Source organism: Alexandromys fortis, unplaced genomic scaffold (genome assembly GCF_014885135.2).
Source record: "Alexandromys fortis isolate MF-2015 unplaced genomic scaffold, M_Fortis_MF-2015_v1.1 scaffold_132, whole genome shotgun sequence".
Taxonomy (NCBI): Eukaryota; Metazoa; Chordata; class Mammalia; order Rodentia; family Cricetidae; genus Alexandromys; species Alexandromys fortis.
The window spans coordinates 4,984,630-5,006,411 of record NW_026068055.1 but is presented as its reverse complement, the minus strand read 5'-3'; the positions used below and the strand labels follow the sequence as shown (position 1 = coordinate 5,006,411).

The 21,782-nt window shown below is 37.1% G+C and overlaps 1 protein-coding gene across 2 annotated transcripts; it reads left to right on the top strand.

The window, feature by feature from the left end:
• Positions 1–511: 511 nt before the first annotated feature.
• Ccnh (cyclin H) lies at positions 512–20,296 on the top strand. 2 transcript variants are annotated; one of them, XR_007588309.1, is made up of 10 exons: positions 512–752; positions 1,828–1,950; positions 4,309–4,382; positions 5,414–5,624; positions 10,677–10,840; positions 13,141–13,211; positions 15,688–15,799; positions 16,783–16,957; positions 19,018–19,078; positions 20,141–20,296. XR_007588309.1 is itself a non-coding variant. In XM_050119839.1 (9 exons), the coding sequence occupies exons 1-9, from the start codon at positions 636–638 to the stop codon at positions 20,177–20,179; spliced, it is 972 nt and encodes a 323-aa protein (XP_049975796.1). In that variant the 5' UTR covers positions 512–635; the 3' UTR covers positions 20,180–20,296. The 2 variants fall into 2 exon arrangements, 1 of the variants encoding a protein (XP_049975796.1); XM_050119839.1 differs by lacking the exon at positions 16,783–16,957.
• The last annotated feature ends 1,486 nt before the right edge of the window (positions 20,297–21,782 follow it).

Below are 21,782 nucleotides of genomic sequence, written 5' to 3'. Positions count from 1 at the left end.
TTACATCTCAAATGCAATTTTGAAAGTCCTAATAACAAAAAACAAAAGGTAAATCTCTTAAGCATTATGATAGTTTATTGTAAGATTCGTTTAAAGCAATACTGGAGATGGGAATACCAAGAACTATAAAACTATCTTCCCCTTTGGCTTCAGAGATGAGAATACTAAGAGGAACAGAAAACCACGCAGAGAAAGGTCGTGTTAGCAGGAGCACGAATACGCATATCGGCCCTCCTCCCCGCTTCCACGGCGCCGGCTTTAGGCCTGAAAGACTTCAGCTTTGGATGTGCACACACATCCTCTGGGAACCCTGGCCACCTTCCTCACCTTCCCCGTGCCGAGCCCAGTCCGCCCTCCCGCGGCCACGCCCACTTTCTGACTCGGCGAGGCCACACCCCTCAGGCTCCCGCCCCGCCCAAGGCCCTGGATCCCCCCGAGGCTCCGCCCTCCCGCTCTGCGGAACACCCCCCACGGGCTCCGGAAACGCCTCAGCGGATGCCGGTACGTGACCGTGACGTCACGCGCGCGTCTCTGGTCTTGGTCGCCGTCTTCGCGCGGTCGCGGTCGTGCGTGGCCGCGGTCTCCTGGTGTGTCGCTGTCGCTGTCCCGGTGTCGCTACCCGCTAGGGCTGCACCATGTACCACAGCAGCAGCCAGAAACGGCACTGGACCTTTGCGAGCGAGGAGCAGCTGGCGCGCCTGCGGGCCGACGCCAACCGCAAATTCAAGTGCAGAGCGGTGGCTAACGGGAAGGTGAGGTCCCGCAGGGCAGGCCCTGCGCCCACGCGAGCGCCTGCGGGAACTTGCGGCCTCTCCTGAAGTCCTCGCTTTGCCTGCAGGCGGGCGGGCAGGGAGCGCGGAGCGCGCTTCTGGCTGGAGCCGGTGCAGACAGACGCGGGACCCAGGCTGGCCGTGACAGGGATGACTAACTCCGGGGAAAAGGCCACAATTAAGCCTTGGGGGATGTCGAGTTTGTGCAGGACTCGAACTGGTCACTTGTCCTGCAGGATGTCAGGACAAACCATTCTCAGTAGTTGGCACTCTAGAGGGGCAAAGGATGGTCCCGCAGACACAGCCGCTGGTGCAGAATCGTGGTCATTGTGGGCAAAACTGTACCTGTGCTACAGGGATTGAAGAACTTGTAAACGGAAGCCTAAGGTTGAAACTCATGCCGAAACTGAAGGGAGGCTTTCCAAGACTTGAAATGGGGAAATGACTCGTTGGGTTTGCTTTCCATAAACAACCCTCACGTACAAGATTGCACCAGGAAAGGAAGTAGACAGTTGACACAGCCAGTTGAGCATGGTTTGATCTATGGTCCTCTCCCCAGGTCTTCTTTCTGTTGTGCTGATTTAAGGTGACATTATACTAGCTCCGACAGATTTCAAGTAAATAATATTTGCACTCCCAAAACAACGAGGTAACAAATATACTGAGTCATTTGTTGCTGATTTCTTTAGATTGGGTGATGGAGAGACTGACTGAAAAAAATGGGAATCGGGAGATATCCAACTAATGAAAAAAAGTATTGATTTACAGATAATGGTATCAGACCTGGGAGCATATAGGTACATGCTCTGTCATGGTTGTTTACAAATATCCAACTGGTATTTTGGGAAATTGAGAGATGATGGTGTAAATTCAGGTTATTTATTTTGTTTATTATTTCCTAAAATATTTTGTGTAATGCTTAGCAAACGTACAAAGAGAAAGTGGTGTGAAGTATTTTCCCTTTGTTGAAGATAGAAATCAAATTTAAGCAGGACGGAGAAGACGGTTTTACAGTTAATTCACTGAATTTATGTTGAAATGTTTGCTCTGTTTAAAGGTTCTTCCAAATGATCCAGTATTTCTTGAGCCTTATGAAGAAATGACACTTTGCAAATACTATGAGAAAAGATTATTGGAATTCTGTTCCGTGTTTAAACCAGCAATGCCACGCTCTGTTGTGGTAAGTCATGGTCGTGAATATAATGTTTTAGCAAGCTTGTGAGAACTGAACTCTTCTAAATTACCTGTTAAATTCTCTCTTTACTCTAAAAGACTCACCTTAGTTGTGCTTAATTTTGTCACATTTTTTTTAAGTAGCAAAATTGTATTTATGTTAGAATTATGCTTTAGGTTAGCATAGTCTTAACTATAGAACTAAATAGGCCCCCAACTACATAACAGAAAAAAAAAAAAGTTGTATCTTCTCATATTGTGGTCCAGTACCGACATCTCATCAGGAAGTGGCTCTCTTTAGTCTTGACTAGAATCTCAGGCTCCTGCTCTCTCGTGCCTCTAATGTTGGCCCACCTAGTAGTGCTCTGCTTCTGAGTGGACAAGAGGGAAGTCTGGAGAGGCATATCCACTGTTTGAACTCTGGGCTGAAAATCGGCAGCCATCCCACTAATTCTGTTAATAGACAGAAGCAAGACTGAGGAATGTGGCTTCTGCCTAGATGCTCATTTCCCTGTGTCAAGGCCTGAACAGTAATGAATCTTAAGTGAAACTTGTGTATGAATCAGCTATAGTTTTTTTGTAAATATTGATATATTCATACATGTATCAATATGAGTGAGAAAAACTGATTTTTGAGATTTTTAAATAAAGGCCTTAAATCATAAGTTGCTATATTTTGTGAATAGGGCATCTTCAACACCATTTCATAGCCTGCTGTACAGTTTGTGACATCCTCATTTTTTTGGGGAAAAGAAAAGCCATTTTTCTTCTGGCCTTCTTGACTAGAGAAAGTAGAATTGCGATTCGAGTTTAACTAGAGCGTTTTCAGTTCTGCTCAACTCAGTGCTTGTTTGAAGCCATCCTTTGCCTTCCAGCTGCAACTCCTGCCCCAAGACCTTTTGAAACTTTCATTAGAAGTTGTTAGAGCTTTATCTTTGGGCTTATTACTGGTTTCTTGGCAAGATAGTCTCAGGTCACATCGGCCTTGAGTTCATTATGTTCCAGAAAACGACCTTGAACTTGATTCAATCCCTTCAACCTGACTGCAAATCTGGTATTATGTAGTACTGGAGTGCATGCATGCTGGCAGGTGCACTACCAACTGAGCTGTATCTCAGGCTTAAATGTCTTAGGATTATTAGTTTATATGGTTCTGAGTGTTGTGTTTCCTACTAGAGAGAGTGGTCAGTGGTGAGAAGGAATAAGTAACTGGTATTAAAAAGCTAAACAACAAAGAAATAAAAAAGCTGGTGTTAAGCCTTGCTTATCACTCTCATGGCTAGTTAGTTGTAAAGATCAAGTATTAAAGGCTATTTTTAAAGTGAATGAATAGAGAAGAACTACCTAAGATCCTCCATTTTTATAGTAGAAAAAAATGGAAGAATATTAAATACACATATTTATAGTTTATTTTTAAGTTGCAGACTTATCTGAGAGATGAAACAGTCATGAACAGTATTAGATACAGTTGATTAGTTTCTATAATGAAATTTGGATTTTGTCTTTCATTATAAGAGCTGTAGAATTAAGTGATAGGATTAAATTATCTCTTTGGGTCAAGCAATTCTTGAATGAATGTTACAAAATTTGTCTATACAATGAATACAAATTTTGTTGTTTAACATGAATTGATAGCAAATTTTAGTGAAGGATTTTCCTGTTATCAGTTAAATAAATGGTTAGTTTACTGTTTTGTCATGTGATAATAATAGTTGAAGCTTCAGGTAGTTCTTAGTTAAGTATAGCCTCTGACCTTTGATAAATGTCTGAATAAATCAGATAACTTGTGATACTACTTTATAGAGATAGCAGTATTTTACTAATGTGTTGTAAGGATTGGAGTATATTGGTGTTTTGAGATTCACACAGTGAGCTTACTTATTGGATGGGATGTATCAGGTGACACTAGGTGCTGCAGGTTGGCAGTAGTCGTCCTGGCTCACCACAGATCTGGAGTGACAGTCATTTTATTCTGTTAGCAGTTTTCCAAGATTGGGTAGCCTGTGATCACTTATTTTAATGCTTAAATTTTTCTGATTTTAAGTATTCATGTTGCTCTGAATTCTGACAAACATACACATACACACACACACACACATTCTTAAATTTAGTGACTGCAGAAAGGATTGTTCTTTGTAGGCTGGGGACAAGTAGCTGAAACATAAAAGAGGCTCTTGATTGTGGTGTTTTTGTTGTATTGCGTCCCAGTTTATTTTATACAAGCAAAATTCAGAAGTATTGGTGTGGAGAATCTTTTCAAGTAAGCCTCCTGAGCATGAGTCAGTAATCTTTTCAAAATTTAACGTGGACCATGTAAGTAGATCCTGCTTTTATAGATGCGTATATTTCTTTCTTTTAATCTTAGGGTACAGCTTGTATGTATTTCAAGCGTTTTTATCTTAATAATTCAGTAATGGAATATCACCCCCGGATAATAATGTGAGTATAAATTTGTCTTTTTGTTTTCATTGAAGATGTTTATAATGTGTGGACATTTGTCTGTGGGAATTATATGAGTTTATTGACTTAATTAAGGCCAGTTTAGTCTTGATTTTTTTTTTTTCCTATTTGAGTGTAAGGTCTCCTTCCTTGCCATTATCGTCTATCTTGCTAATGGCATTTGAACTGCTGTTTGTCTACCATTCACAGAATTTTACTAATACCACTGTCAATGGCGTCTTTATGCTCCCGATTGTTCAGGCTAAGAATCTTCTGTGGTAATCACTTTCTCCACTTTCATCAGTTTACCGTAGATCCTGTAGCTTCATATCAATTTTGGTTAAGAAAATTTGGTTTCTTCTCTTTACTAAGCATTATACTTACTAAAGATAAGGACAGAATTAGTATAGGAGTCATCACCAAATTTGCTGTCATTCATGCTTCTGTTTTTGTTTTTTCCCTTTATTCTGTTCATTCTGTTTTCCTACTCTATTCTCAGGCCTTTATTCTGACTAGCTTCTGAAAGCTGTGAGCAGTGGCCTTCCTACTAGTTCCCCTTTCTGACCTTAACTTAGTACTCAGGTGCACTTCCTGCTTGTCCATAAACTGGTAACTACTCAAAGAATTTGAGACTTCTACTGATGACCTTCTGCAGTGTTAATTATGTTACCTGTCTTCTTTGGTCACAAGGTACATACATGTGTACTATTTTGTTTTTAAATTAACTCTTCATTTATATTTCTTGATATACACTACTTTTATTCTTTATTTTGTTCTAAGTTTCTGGCTGAATTTTATGAAGTTAATGTTGACTAAATGCTGGAGCAGTATTAGATGATGGCTCTACTTAACTTACATTTCTCTTAAGTCTCCTAATGAATAAAAGTTTGAAGAGGAGCTCATTTTTAACTTACATTTCATTTTTTAATGTCCTGCAGTGTCTAGCATAGTCACATGTAAATATTAAACAATGTACAAAGTACTTTAAGGAATATTTACGTATTTCTGCCCTCCATTATTTCTTCATGTAGGCTCACTTGTGCATTTTTGGCGTGCAAAGTAGATGAATTCAATGTGTCTAGTCCTCAGTTTGTTGGAAATCTTCGAGAGAGTCCCCTTGGGCAGGAGAAAGCACTGGAACAAATTTTGGAATATGAACTACTACTTATACAGCAGCTTAATTTTCACCTTATAGTCCACAATCCGTATCGACCGTTTGAAGGCTTCCTCATTGATATAAAGGTAAACTTACTGATAGGAAATGAGCTAATATATGTACTCGTTTGTTATTCTTTGCTAAGAAGAACTGAAAACTAACTAGTAATATTCTAAATGGCACAGTATATTTGCAACTTGAGAGTCTGTGCTGGCTCTTCTAGGGTAATAGTGTTCAAACTTTAATGTGCCTTAGAGTCCACCTGAAGAGTTTGTTATCTTAGATTGTTAGATAGGAATTTCCAGGTTTCTGGTTTATTAATCTGTTGTAGGAGATTGTGAGTTTATAGTAATGTTCTTAAAGAATTATGGTAATTCTTCTAATTGATGTATATTGTCATAGATCTGGGCCTAGAGACTTACAGAACCTTAAAAAGGTACCAACCTGAAACTAAATTATAAATGGCTCCTACTTTTAATGTTTTATGAACTTAGGTCACAAATATAAGCACCAAAATTATAAGTAAATAGCTGGGTCCTCGGGAAGTTTAGGCTGCAGGATCACTTGAACCTGGAAGTGTGAGACTAGCCTGGCAATGTAGTGATACTGCACCACTAAACATGTAGCACAGATAAGTGCATGTGCATGTTTTATGTATAGAATTTATATTTATGTATTTATATGTGCCATGTATTGATACATAGGTAAATATTGACATAGTCAACTTAAGTTGTTGAAAAGTCTAAGTAAGGTTGAAGAGAAGTCAAAAACTGGTTTTTCTCAGTTAAGCAGCTATGGATATTGTTTATATGTCTATGTGCTAAATATGTTTGAGTATTCAGCCTAGAAACAAGACAGTACATGACAACTTTCATAGGCCTTACAGTTTAGTGTGTTAGATAGCTATTAGTGTACTAAATTTTATAGAGGGAAATATAAATACTCTATAAGAAGATGGCCAATTGAAAGGCAAGGAAGACATTGTTGAGAAAGCATCACTTGAAGTGAAATTCAAATCAAGAGTAGGAATCAGGTGCCAAAAGAACATCCCACCAGAGACCTTCCTAGTGGATCCTTCACTGGCATTAGAACCTAAGGACAAGCAGGCAAAAAAGAGTAATGCGTGAATCAATCCCATACCAGTTTGGATTCACAGGGGTATTTATTTTAGGGGAAAACTTACAGAACATGGGTCAGTCAGACTCGCTGGTGCAAGAGCCGGAACCAAGGGAGCTGAGGCTTGCCGCTCTTTTTTAAAGAGAAATAGACCACGCTCCAGTTGGCTGGTATTTCAGTGACTGAAGGAGCAGAAGGTGCTCCTGCAGCAAAAGAGGGCCTTCTTTCTTCCATGCCCTGTAAAGGCTTCCAGCAGAAGGCGTGACACCGATTAGGAGCAGATCTTTCCACCTTAAAAGATCTGGTAAAGGTGTATCTTAGTACTTCAGAAGTCTGGATTAGACCGGGATCTTCCCCCTTCAAATGATTTCATTAAGCAGAAATCCCTCACAGGTGTGCCCAGCCATTTTTGGCTTCATTTAATTCCTGATTAGTCAAAACAGCCATCACAGCATCTGATAAGATTGGACATCTGTATGTGTTATGTATTGTGCAGAGAGGGGTAACAGTGAGGATTGCTCATGGGAAACATTTAAAGGGCAGCTGAACAATGAAGAAACTCCTAAGGGACTACACTTTATACAGGGTTGTAAACAAAGGGAGTAGAGTGTGCTTTTGTAAGAAAGCTCATCAGCTTTCTAATTCTGCTCAGATCAGGCAGAGAAAAAGTAGGTTAATAATGTTTGCTGAGTTTAGTACCAGAAAGGTCATTTATGATTTTGTTGAAATTTGTCTTTGAAGTGTAGAAGGAAAAGAAGAAGATTGGTAGCTTTGTGGGAATAAATTGAAAGAAAACAGACTGTAGAGATGGTTTACCATAAAGAGACTTAACAGGGTTCAATTTCCAGCACCTACATGGCAGCTCATAGATGCCTGTAATTCTAGTTCCAAGGGACCCAGTGCCTTCTTCTGTCCCTCTTGAGCATCAGGCATGCATGTAGTGCACAGACATACATACATGCAGGTGTATGTAGCGCACAGACATACATGCAGGCAAATACCTATACACGCCATATGCATCAAAGTAAATAAAATTTAAAAAAAATTATAATGAAAAGGAAGGAGAGTTCCAGAACTCAGAATTGTGTCTGGCCAACTTGAGCTACATAGTAAGATCCTGTCCAGGAAGGGGAAAATAGGGGGAAAAAAATGTGTGTTTATTATGTTTTCTTAATGACTAGACACTAGATGAATATGTTATTGTGTGAATTATATCACTGTCTTCCACCTTTATTTATTGTCCTTGGCTAAGTGCTACTTGCATGGAGCAGTCATATGTTCTCTTAACAGTGGCTTCTGTTACTCAATTATGGGCCTGCATGATGTATTTTATAATTAGAGTTATTGTTAGTAAGTAGAATATGCTCTAAAATAATAATTTACAATATATAGTGCAGCAGTAACATAGACCAGTAATATAGTTGCTTATCATTTTTCAGAATTTTGTAATGTACATGCTTGTGTCTTATGCTGAATTGTAGTCTTGTTTGCACAAGTATCACTACAAACGTACTTGTTATGGATGTGAAATCACTAAATAATAGGAAATGTTCAGCTGCATTAGAGCCTTGTAGAACTCATGTCTCTTACTATTAAAAGAAAAATTTGTTTTGTGCTCTAGAGATGGATACTTTGTATTGGTATGGATCTTGGTTTATTGATACAAGTTTTAGGTCAATTTTGTTATATGTAATTTCTGCTCTTGATTAAGGCATTGTATTTGTGCAGTTCATTTAAAAATGCAATGTATAAATTAAGAAATACAGGTTAATAGATAATCATCTGTAATAGTCAAGATTATAGTCATGTTAGTTAGGTTTTCTAGATAGAGATTTATTTCAGTTAGTTAGGTATTCTTCAAATCTTTCAGAGACCTTCAGAATATGGCATTCAAATGTTTTAAGAACTTAGGACTTTTCATAACAATGAAACACATCTGCTCCTGGCAGCAACAATCTACTTCAAGAGGAAGATGGGCATCAAAGAGTCTCCTTATAGAGTTTGCTAGCCATTTGGGCAAGAAACTGCTCTTGCCTGGACTGTTTGATGAACTGAACATGCAGGACCCACAGAGAGATGACTGCTAAACTTGCCTAAAGGTGAGAAAATCCATCGAGGTTCCTGCTTCATGAAAGAGTCCGCTAGACATTCTACAAGACACATAAAAATATGACTGGCAAACTGCCAATATAGATGGAACTGAAATTTCCTGCTTAATGGAAAAGTCTGCTGGACATTATGGGCCTGTGGGCTGATGATGGATGCCCCAACGGTACAGAAGAAGTTTGGGTGACTGTCCAGGCAGCGAGATGTCTCTTGTCAATTTTGTAGCACAAAACTTGCATACATAACTTCATTAAACAGTTTCTCTTTGAAGTGGAAAGAGGTAAGATGGAGGAAATACTGAATATAAAAGTGTTTAGTTTTGCAGAAAAGAATCGACACGTTTCAATACTGATCCAAGGAGCTAGTAATAAAAAAAAAAGGACTAAGGAGGAAGCAGAGACCATATAATAGAGCTATGGATTCTTTATGAACAATATACAGGAGATTAGCATGGGGTTTGAAACAGTACAGTTAGCCTTAGAAAGGTGGAGAAGCTTTTGTGTTGGCATGAGAAAGGGAGCGTCTGAATGAAGATGCTGTTGTATCTGGGGATTTGGTGGAAATAGTGCTTTTCCTTTTTAAATGCAGAGATAATTTTCCACAGAATGGTGGTTTTAAGGTCTAGTAAAGACATTAAGGTAGAAAATACCATCATCAGTAACAAATGGAAGAACAAATTTTCTAGGACAACATTATATTGGTAGACAAAGCTGAGAGACATACCAAGATGAGTGAATCTGCGTTTATAGTAGTATCCCAAGACCGCTTTTGTAGAGTTTTCTGGCAGTGCCAAGAAATCAAAAGTATAGAAATTGGATTCATGTACTGTTGAAATTGGTGCTAGCTGCCTTTCCAGAGGAACTGAGCTTAGTTCCCAGCACCCACATCTGGTGGTTCAAAATTGACTGTTACTCCAGCTGCAGGAGATCCAACACAACACCCTTTTCTGTTTCTGTGGGCACTGTGCATGATGCATGCACTCACACAAACACAGATAAAAGTAAAAATGAATCTTTAAAAGTACAGGAAAGAAGTGATTGAAGACTGATAAGTGAGATCAGGTAGAAGGATTCATACCCCAATGGTCTGAGGTTTGCAAGAACAGCATGAAAAAAATAAGCAAAATCCTGAGAAAAGGGGGCATCTGCAGTCGGAATGGAGTGGTTCCATTATTTCAGGGTCAGAAATTTGGGGGAAATGACTTGGCCATGTGTGGCTCCACATTTGAACCTGATATTTACAGGTTGTCTTACTGCTTCAGGACTTGACTATGAGCATCTCAAGTCAGTCTGAGGGATTGAGACTTAAGTAATTGACAAGTGCTATAAGGTCTCAGATTTCGTGTGCATAGTCTAAACACATTTCTTTAGCTATTTGGGAAGGCTGATGGATCCAAAATCATTTCCATTTATTTTCCTCAACAGTATACATTAGGACATATTTTCTACTACAGTGATAAGGTACAACAGTTCCTAATTTGACATTACAGTTGCCTGTATTGCCTGGTTCGACTTGGATCTTGAATGCATTAGAAACTCTAGGAGCCTACCCATCTAACTTTGAAAAGGACTAAATTTGAGAATAGTATTAAGTATTACTGTCTTGAAGCATGTGTTTCTGTTTTGTTCTTATAGGCATATATTTTCTAATCATGGTTCTGGTTCCAAAAGTGTTTGAAAGCCATATCAGAAAAAACAGAATGAAATGTTGAGAATTTGATGTCTATAATTAAGCTACATTCAATTAATACATACAAACAATCTAACAGTGAAAGAATAGTTTTTGGGACATAGGAAAGGAGCTACTTTCAATAATCATTCTTTATTAAGCCTCTGCTAGTTGCTGTATGTTTTTTAATGGTTATTGATCTTCAGTAAACTCTCAGAAATTGTGACATCTGTATACTTTCTTTCTAGACTCGATACCCCATGTTGGAGAATCCAGAGATTCTGAGGAAAACAGCTGATGATTTTCTTAGTAGAATTGCATTGACAGATGCTTATCTTTTATACACACCTTCACAAATTGCCCTGACTGCCATTTTATCAAGTGCCTCTAGGGCTGGAATTACTATGGAAAGGTATCGACTTGTTTATGTTAATTCAAATTTAAGTTTTACATCTTAGTAGAGTCTGAGTTTTTAAGTAGGGTTCATTAGATAATTGTCTTTGTATATGTCTTATATCAGCTAAGTTTCATGACTGAAGAAATGAAACTGCCTTTAAAAAGGTATTTAATAAAGTACTGTTGAGCTAAGAGAACACATTTCTGACTAAGGTAGAAGCGAAACAGGTAGTTTTGGAAGACAACTATAGCTGTATGACAGATTTACAAGTTGATGAACTTGTAAATGCAGCAAATCTGCTTTGTTGTATCAGTCATGTGTTGGAGAGCATGTGTAACACATTCAGTAAGGATTTGTAGAAGTAGTGTCTTAGGGTATATCCACATGAACACTGAAGTTAGCCATAAATAATGTGCAGCACATACACAGAGATGCAGACATTTCAGTGAGTACTTTATGTGAATTAAATGCACTTGGTTTTTTAATATTATCTTATGCATATATTAATTCTTAAACTTGTAACAGTACTATAGGTATATTACTAGAGAGCTAGAAGAATAGTAAATTAGAAATATTATATTCCAGTTATTTTCCAAATTATACTACTTTTTATTGTTTATAATTTCTTATGATAATGTTTTTATTTCATTTTTATAAATAGCTGAAGGAGGTAAAATTTTCTAAGCTTAAACTATCTTACATACTTACAGTTTCAAAACACAGTAGTAAGACAGTAGCAAACATGAACAGATGTAATTTAGTTTTTGGCCTCTCATTGGGAATATTTCTTATCATTATAGAAGTACCAATATTCCTGACCCTCAGATACCATATTTTATGTAAGGCAGCATATATACCAAGCTAGCTTTATAAAACTTAAATAGTTACAAATTTTGAAACACATTTGCCTCTAGGGTAAGGGATTGTGACCACCTTCTATCTATGTGTACATGAAAATATATGCCATGAGTAGAAGTGCCTGTGAAGACAGAAGGGTGTCAGATCGGCTAGAGTTAAGAGTTAGGTAGTCATGAGTTACCAGGTTTGGGTTCTGGGAACCAGACTTGAGTCTCTAGAAGAGCAGAATGTGCTGTTAAACATTGAGATATCTCTTCAGCCCCAAGTACAACTCTATGAAGATTTAATCCTATAGTGAGTTATATCCCATTTATTTACTAAGCAAACATTTAGTTAGCTTCTGCTATGTTACACCTAGGTACAAGAATAAAACCCTGCATTAAATAGGAAAGACATCCATGTCTATAGTTGACTTGTCTTCTTAGGTGTGGAGCCTCTGTAAGAGATAGCTTATCTTTAATTTCAGCCTGTAGGAGATGGAAACAGGAATGTCAGGAGTTAAAGGTTGTCTTCAAAAGCTATAATGAGTTCTAACTGGGCTACATGAGACCCAGTTTTTAAAAAAAAAAAAATTAGAACGATATAAAACTGAAAGAATAAAAAGAAACATAAGGAAGATGGCAAATGTGTAACAAAACAGGAATAAGGATATTAGTTAATATGTACCATAATTACCCAAACCAAAGTTTCATATATAGTTTAATCTAGATAGTTTAAGATACTGCAATAACAGTTCTTAAAACTCTTTATTCATAACCTATTTATCTGGGAGAAAAAATATTTTTCATATTTATGTCTAAAGATCTAGGATCATTTAGGATTATAGCACTTATACATGATGTATTTGCATGTAAAATTTCAGAGGAACTAAAATTTAAACAAAATGTAATTAGGGTTTATAAAAACATTCGTAGAAAGATTTTAACATGTTTGCTTTGGACTTGATAAGATGTAATAGAATTACAAAGCATAAGATGATATATTGTTGATAGATTTCTTGTTAATGCTCAAATCCAGCCACAGGTAGAGTGACATTGTTACTAAGGGGACCATATTCTGTATCTTCTACCTTTGATCTTAGTTCATCTGTCTACAGTTCACACTCCTCATGAATCACATAAAGTTAGGCTGAGAGAATACCTATATCGAACATTTAATATAAAATGATACATATTGGTCATTAGTACTGTTATCTCTGAAAGGTTATACATAATAAAATTTAAATAAACTTTGAACAGTATACATCTCTTAAGCTAGCAAAAAATGGTAGTAAATCTTTCAGACTATAATAGCTGTAGGTTTTAGTACTGTGGAGTTTTCCAATATTATGTAATATTTGTAAGTAATTTTAAAACTACTTGATGAAATAAAAATGGAGGAAAATAATTTATGCCTTGTATTTTCAGTGTGCTGTGTGATTTCAATGAGTTAAAATGTCGTTTTTTTCCCTTCAATAGCTATTTATCAGAGAGTCTGATGCTGAGAGAAAATAGAACTTGCCTGACACAGTTCCTGGATATAATGAAAAGTAAGTGCTATTACAGAGCTGCTCTCTAAGTAAATGTTTTAGTATTTAATGTGCACTGGTAGATTGTTGTTTACATTTACTTTTATTGAATTACTGTGTCATGATGCATTGAAGATATATTGGTGAGAATAAATAAAAGGTATATGGAAGGAAATCCTTTTTATATGTAAAAAGAGAATTTGACTATCAGATTTAGAAAAGACCTAGTCAAAACAAGGTTCTTTTAAAAGTATCTCCAAATATGTGAGAGACATTCAGACCCAAGGGAACTAACTGCAAGGTAAGTTTACAAAATGACAGATATTAACTAGTTAATATTTTGTTACTAATGCAAAGGCAGTCATTTTCAAGTGGAGTTGAGAGGGATGAAGTGTCAATTTCAGAAGACACTGATGGTTACAGCTTAGAGTTTGATAAAAATGTAGCTTGTCAGATGAGCCTGGATTAGGATTTGGTGGTAGAGCTCATCTGGCATGTTCCAATTTTGGTTCAGACCCTAGCACCAAAACAACAACAACAAAATCACTACCACCACCACAACAACAACAACAACAAAAAAAACATGGCGGGTGCTGCTAAAACAGTGGCCCCTAAAGGAGGTCTATGTCTTACCTTTGGAGCCTGTACTTGTTACCGTAAATGAGAGTTGACGTTGTGAATGCTAGTATCAAAAGCTGCGGGTGGTGCCTTGAGTTACTGAAGAGACAAATCCTCGTGAGCAAAAGGTGGAAAGAAACTTGAGACAGCCGTAAAAAAAAGTGTCATGACAGCAAGAGAAGTGCAGTCTTGGCCTTAAAAATTGTAGCAGCCTAACTAAAAAACCAGAGTGCTGGCAGTCACCAGAAATGAACAAATAGAATAGATTTTCATCAGTGCCTCCAGGCAGAATTTAGCTCTTTGCCAATACTATGATATTGACCCAGAGAAACAGATTTCAGATTCCTGGACTCTATAAAGAGTGAGAGAATACATTCCGTTTTTGTAATACATGAACTTAGTGATAATTTTAATAGTAGCCTTGGGAAACTTTTTAGAAAGACTTTGATAACACATATTAAAAACTTAGTAGTGCTGGTGTTGAGAAATCAGCTTTAGAAATTCTGATTAGAATTTCTGCTTAGTTGACCGGCGCATAATATACACACAAACAAACACATATATAGTATATATCACTCATATGTGTTTTTGAGAATGTAGCCCAGGCTGGACCTAAGCTTGGAATCTCTTGCCTCTATCTCGTGAGAGTAGAGATTGTAGGATATGCCACCATACTCAGTTCTTCGTTACCTGTCTTGGCAATTATTTCATAGCTACTGAGATGTACTTCAGAGGTAAAGGCTTACTTGCCTTTTAAACCAGTAAAATACAGGATTGCAGACCTTTATTTAGGTGATAGCAAATATGTATAAATTTTAATGTTTATTTTAAAAACTGGGAATCAAGGTATGCAGTTCTCATGCCATGGTATGATTCTTCGATTGAAGTGATTTTGGAGTAATGGAGTAAATGTTTAGTTTTTTTTTTTTTCTTTGCATAAACTGTAAATCTTCGTATTTACCACTAGAGGGTTTACTTCCAAAGCTAATTGTGATTTGTAATAGTAGTTCCTAACAATTTGGTAGAGGAAGATAAATAAGGATAATACACTGTTTATTTGAAGCTTAACGTTTAATTACTGGTTTCTCACCTTTATTTTGTTCCACTTTAAATAAATATGACACAAGGATACTGCTTCAGAAAATACTCAGCTTTAATATGAAGATNGGGGCAGGGACAGATATTGCCCTAAAGATTTTGAAATAAGTACTGATTTCCAGTTTAGTCACCAGTCTAAAGCACATGACCACACAATAAGTCCCTGGACTTATTCATGTTTACCTAAAAAAAAAAATCTTGAAATTTTTATTTAGTTTATTATGTTGAATGACGTTAGAGCATAATTTGTTACAGAGGTATTCTTTTTTTAATTTCGTTTTTTATATGTTAGGGTTTTTTTTTGGTTAAAAGTATATTCCTATGCCACCATCTGTTAATGAATATGATTGGTGGCACAGAATAAAGAATATTTACTAAATCACATAGAGGTTACTTCAAATGCCCTAAATTGAGCAAAATATAAGCATGGAGGTACTTATAAAAATCTACCTAAATCATACAGCATGTTTCTGTTTATGCCATATATAATGAAATGAATAGCAGATACCTATTACTTGAACTTAAAAGACTAGTGCTTCTTGATTTTAATATAGAATGCAAATCTGTCTTTTATTTCCTAAAGCATGGTGTTTTCCTTTCTTTATATGAAAGCAAATTTTGTCTTTTTGAGACAGGCTGTCCTGAACTCACTCTGTAGATCAGGGTGGCCTTAAACTCAAGAGATCTGCCTGCCTCTGCTTCTGGAGTGTAGACATTAAGGTTGTACCACCACACCCAGCTTAAAACAGACATTATTAAATATTTCTATATTTCTATTTAGGCATGAGAAACCTAGTAAAAAAGTATGAGCCACCCAGGTCTGAAGAAGTTGCTGTTCTGAAACAGAAGTTAGAGCGATGTCATTCTGCTGACCTTGCACTTAATGTGGTTACGTAAGTAGTCATGACTCCAAAGTTGTGTTCATAAAGTCATTGAGTTCAACTTTATTTAAATTATTTTACTGGTACCAAGTTTTTTAATCTTAGGACCTACCTAAATCAGATATATATATTTCAATTTAGTATACTGATTTTGCTTGTGCCGGGAGTTGAACCTAGGGTCTTATCCTCATCCCTAGACTGGCCAGCCGGTGTGTACATTTCTAGTGGGAGCAAACACAAGGAAGAAATATTTGGCTTTCATCCCACAGTTCTGATTCTGATCATTACTGTGTAACTTGGCTTTCTTTTCCACTTCATGGAATTACTGGGAGTCAGTCTTCTATGAGAGCCTTAAACTTTCATTTTTTTTTAACCAACCTTATAGGTGGTTTGAAAAACAAGTATACTGTTTTAGACTTAATCTTTGTTAACTAGTAAGGAAACTTGGCTCATTTCTGTTTGAGGAAACATTGTATCAGAGAACCAATAAAATGTACTGTTAAGTTACTTTCTGTAAGTATAAGAGCATACTTAATAGGCTAATGTGGAATTTACCATAAAATCTGTTACACTCTGCATAAAAGATCTCGAGATTTAACTCTTTTTAAGCATGTCATAGGAATAATGCAAGTAAAAGAATTTATCTTTTGTGGACTCACTCGAAAGTTCTATTATTTAACATGTAATGGGAATTAGCTGAAGAAATTATTGAAGAAATACTAACAAATATGTATGGAAAGCTGAAGAGCATACCAAGGACTTCAGTGCAAGGCAGCCATGACTTAATTCCTTAAGGAATTAAGTGTAATTATTTATAGGACTGTTGTCTTCCAGTAAATCTTGAAATCTTTAGGTTTCAGTATCGTATTTCTGATATGAAGCCCAGCACCCACCAATCTATTCCCCACCTGTTTTTTTTTTTTTTCTAGAAGTAGTTACTAGAACACTGAATGCCCTTTAGTTAATGTAATTATCTTGTTTTCATTCTGTGATAGAAAAGTTAAGTGGCTATGGCAGAAACTCTGTGTGAGTCTCCCTCTTCCTCAGGGATCCTTGGCCATCAGTCCATGAGGGAGGAGGGAGCGAAGCAGGGTTCAGATGGCTGTGAACATGAACAGAAATAGCCTTCCGGGAGACTGCTTCAGTGTTACAGCTCACCTTTATTCCAGAGTAAGACACACATATAAATGGGAACAGCAGCTGGGGCATCACCTCATGTGTATTTGGCAACAAGCTCGTATCAGACAGCTGGAGCACCATTCCTAGTTATCAATGGACACACTTGAGGTAGGTAGGGCAGGCATCCAGGTGTAAGGACAGCTTCCTGGTAAGGTCAGGCTTCTTTCTGAGCCTAGACCTATGCAGGTAGGGAGGGAACCCTGCTAGAAAGGGTTCCTCCATTTTGCACTGGGCCCAGAGAGTTGTCTGGACATGGAATGCAGACTTAAGTGCAGGGTACTCCAACTTGTAAGGCCTGCAAACCCTGAAGTACTTACTAACTTGTCCTCCTCATTGGACCATTCTACTACTAATTCTGTTCTAGCTAATAATGAAATGGGTCATCACCCAAAATTTCCAGAGTACATTTTACTCCAAGTTGCCATTTGCTCTGTACTCTACCAAGGAAGTTCTACATTTCTGTGAAGTGTTTTGAGTATTTCTTTGTATAGGAAGGTCTCAAAAATATTACAGACATAGGTTTTTTATAAAATACAACCAAAATTTCTACAAAGTAAAATAGACTTAAAATTATAATTTTATTTTATTAGATTTAGTGGTCAGAGTCTGTCAGATTGTTGTGTAGTTTCTAAGTACACGTTGTCTGTTCTACTCATCTCAGTGCAGGCTGAAAACAGTTCATGACACCACCAAGTAGCACTACTTCAGCACAAAGAATTTTTTTTCCTTGATCATTAGGATTTTTGCCTCTGTTTCATTATACAGTAACTGTATTCTTCTATGTCGCTCATTGAATAAAAACCAAAGTTCCCTTTGAGCAAACTGCAAATCTGAATCATGAAGTAACTTACCAGATGGGTCTATCCTCTGCCAATCTTTTCTGTGTATAAATGCATGAAATACTTCGTGTGTCCACATCATGCATTTACTATTACTAATCTTAAAAAAGTATCACCTTGATCATTTGCATTTACCCAATCACTATGAATACTATGTTTCCAGGTTTGATAGCCATTTAAATTTATTTATTTTTTCTGTATTGGTTCTGATATTCTTATGTTTTCTATATTCTCACCTTTAAATTTTTAGTAGTTATTTTATATAGTTTTTTCACTACTTTGATACTTACTTGCTTTTTTAATAAAGAAATGCTTATGAATGTTAAGGTTTTCCCCTCCAATATTAGTTTTGTGTAGTTTGCTTTTGAATATTTCATGGTTTTCTTAGATGACAATTTTTTTATCATAGGTAAATTCAAAGATGTAGCAGCTGATTTATTTATTGTGTTGAGTACAGATGCAAGTGGGTGCCTGTGTGTAGGGCAGAGGACAGTCTGTAAGAGTCCTCTTTTTCCATATGGGTTGGGATAACAAACTTAGGCTGTCCAGCTTGGTGTCTAAACCCAGTGAACCTGTCACCAGATTTGTGGAGCCACTTTTGCCTGTCTGCTTTAATCACTGATGTATATGATACCATTCTTAATACCATAGCTTTTATACTGTGCCTTTTATTGTTGCTAGGCGTGAGACCTAGTGGGCCTCAAACTCTGTCCTTCTGCCTCACCCACAAAAGTGTTCACATTTCAGGTGTGTACTACTTCTGGGCTCCACTTGAGTATGCTTTTATGATAACTGAGGCAAGATCTCCCAACACATTTTTCCTCTATATTCTCTTTGCTATGTTCACTGTAAGCTCAGGATTATCCCAAAATCTTATTAGAGTAACTAGTACTGAGTTTTATAGCTATGCTCAGCCTCTTTATAATCTTTGCAGGTTGTTGCTACAATAGGTTAAGTATTGCTTTTATAGTCACAAATAACCTCTTTCCAGTTTTTAGTGCCTGTTATTCAGTAAAGAAATATTTTTGCTTTTGAAGATAAAGTCTCACTGTGTTAACCTAGGCTAGCCTGAACGTAAGGCAGTACTATTGCCTCAGTTTGAGTGTTGGCATTATAGCTGTGAGCTACCATTTTGGGTTATAGCTCACATATCCTTGCTGGTTCCTATTTTCTATGTTGCCACCATCAGGTTTGCTAATTGCTTAATTATAGGAAGAAGAGGAAAGGCTATGAAGATGATGACTATGTATCAAAGAAATTCAAACAAGAAGAGGTATGTTTACTCCTAAAGGCAAGCTTTTATATAATCTTTACATTTTTCTGGCATGACCTAAGTAAGATGTACTTACTGGAGTAGTGTAAGCATTATAGACAGGTGGGGCCATGCATGGTTTTTTTTTTTTTTTTGGGGGGGGGGGGGGGGGGGGGGGGTGAGACAGGTTTCTCTGTAGCTTAGCAATCTGTCCTGGAACTAGCTCTTATAGACCAGGCTGACCTCAAACTCACAGAGATCCGCCTGCCTCTGCCTCCGGAGTGCTGTGATTTAAGGTGTGTGCCACTACCGCCCGGCTCAAGGCACCATGAGTGTTTTAAACACTGTCCTGCTCAAACTGGTCTTGATCGCCCAATACTCTTACTTCAGTCCTCCCAACGAGTATCTCTGAAGTTTGAAATTACAATTTTTTACTCACTCTTTATGTGCAGTCTGAATTAAGAAAAAAACAAAACCGAAAAGAAACTTTATTTGAAAGATTTATTTTGGGTACCAGTCAGGATGGTTAGAATCCACAGCAGGGAAGGTGAGGCAGAGGGCGAGAGCACTTGCGGCAGTTGCTTGTTACAGGTTGCTGACCAGGAAGCAGGACACAGGCTGGCTTTTTTTTTTTTTTAAAAGGGATTTGGTTTTTTTACACTACTGTATGAGCCAGTTCTAAAATTTGAAGAGCCCTTCCTATGTTAGAAGGCAGTGGTGCTAAATTTAATCTCTTATTCTCAAAGGATTCTTCCCCTTTGCCTTACCCCAGTTTTTAAAATTGTCTCTGAAAGTCAAAGATAAATAAGGAGAGGCAAAAGGATAGCCTTCATAAAACTCCTGCTTAGAGTGGGTGGCTGAGTCCTGTCATAAAAGTCAGGAGCTGAACTTAGTAGCACACTCCTGCAGTCCTAGTCCTTGGGAGGCAGGAGGTTTAAGGCTGGCTGCAGCCCCAAGAGAGGTCTCAAAAAATAAACAAATAAATCTACAGTAGACTGTTGTCAGTCAGCATTTTCTTAAAGGGAAGTAAAAAAAACTGGCTCACTGCTTCAATGGTACCCTTACCACATTTTTCCCCCTTAGGAGGAATGGACTGATGATGACCTGGTAGATTCTCTCTAACCATCTGAAATGACTACGGCAGTCCTAAGCAACAGAAGTAGGAAGCATGTGTGACATTTAACTTTCTTTTTAGTACAATGTGAAAACGTCAAAATATATTAAACCTTTCTAATTATAGTTTTTGTTTGTGATTGCTTTATATAAAATATAACTTCAAAAGAGGCTGAACACCATTTATTTTGGATAATCATAACTAAGATTAGTAGCAAAATGCCCTCTATGGTGGCCAAAGTCATACTGTGGTGCGCTTCCTTATGCTGTTTTGAACAAAATGTGATTAAACAAACTTATCCATTTAGAAGAAATTCAGAAAAACCAAACTTAGTAACAGTAAATTTTAGAAGTGCTAAGGAAATAGTTTTCATTCTCCAGAAGGTCTTACAAATGGCTTTTCAAAATGTTTCTTCAATAGACTGAACTATTTATGAATTACTGTGAGCTATAGAGTGTATTGGGCAGTTATTTAGTGCTTAGGTGCTAAAAGTTAAATAAGTTACTGACATCTGGGTTTAAATAAAATAAAATTATTGAGTCTAGATAAAAATCTTACTTAAGTTATAGCAAATTATAGTCAGTTTTATCATTAAATGATTTATAAGTGAATCCATATAAAATAGGCATTACTGTCACTAGAAATTTGTAAATGAAATACTCAAAAGCTTAAAAATGAAATATAAAAACCCACAACATGGAATTACATTATTTAGATATACCTTTGTTTTTCTGTGACTTTCATGTGTACTAGTCTAGCAAGTAGAAAATGGAAATGATCATGATGCCTACTCCTGGAAGGCCTACCCACAGCAGTGCATGTATTTGTTGTTTGTTAACACTGTTGTAGTGTAGCAAGTAGTAGATATTACCTTAGGACCACTGTACAGATAGGTATGTGTTTATTAGGCCAGTGTTTTGTTTTGGTTTCTGTTTTTTTGGCTTTTTCTCTACTCCCCTCCCCCCACGAAAACTGCCTTGAAGAAACTATGAAACTCAACTACCTCAAATGTAAATCTACCCAAAATCTACCCAGCTTTACATACTCAAGGATACATTTCCCAAGAGGGTGGGTAGGTACCATTTTAGTTCTGTCTAAAATATGGTGATTTATGCTCATGTTCATCTCTAATAATTACTTGTATGGCTTGAGTTTCTGCTGTTTTCTTTCTTGTTCTGGAGTAAAACTGATAAAATGTAATGCTTTATAATAGACTAAAAACCAAAGCATATACACCCAAGTATAGTTCAAATTAAGCAACATGATAGACTATAGACAGAACTGCAAATGTTCAGTGTGTCTTCTGTTTTTCTTTTAGAACACTAAAGTTTGACACCAAAGCAGGGTTCATATGTACCTCTGAAAATTTTCTACCCAGCCCCAGTTTAAAAAAAAAGTTTGAAAGGTATAATTTCGTCACTGATCACCTAGCTACTACAGGGCCCATGAAGGTAAGAAACAAGCTTCCCACTCCAATTTAAGACATGAACATGTCAGTAAAACACAAAAATAAGGATAAATCTTTCAGATTTCTTTAAAAATAAATGGTTAAAAAGGATAAGCATGTCAGGAATGGCAGAAAGGCCATCACGGCTGAACAGTCAAGTACAA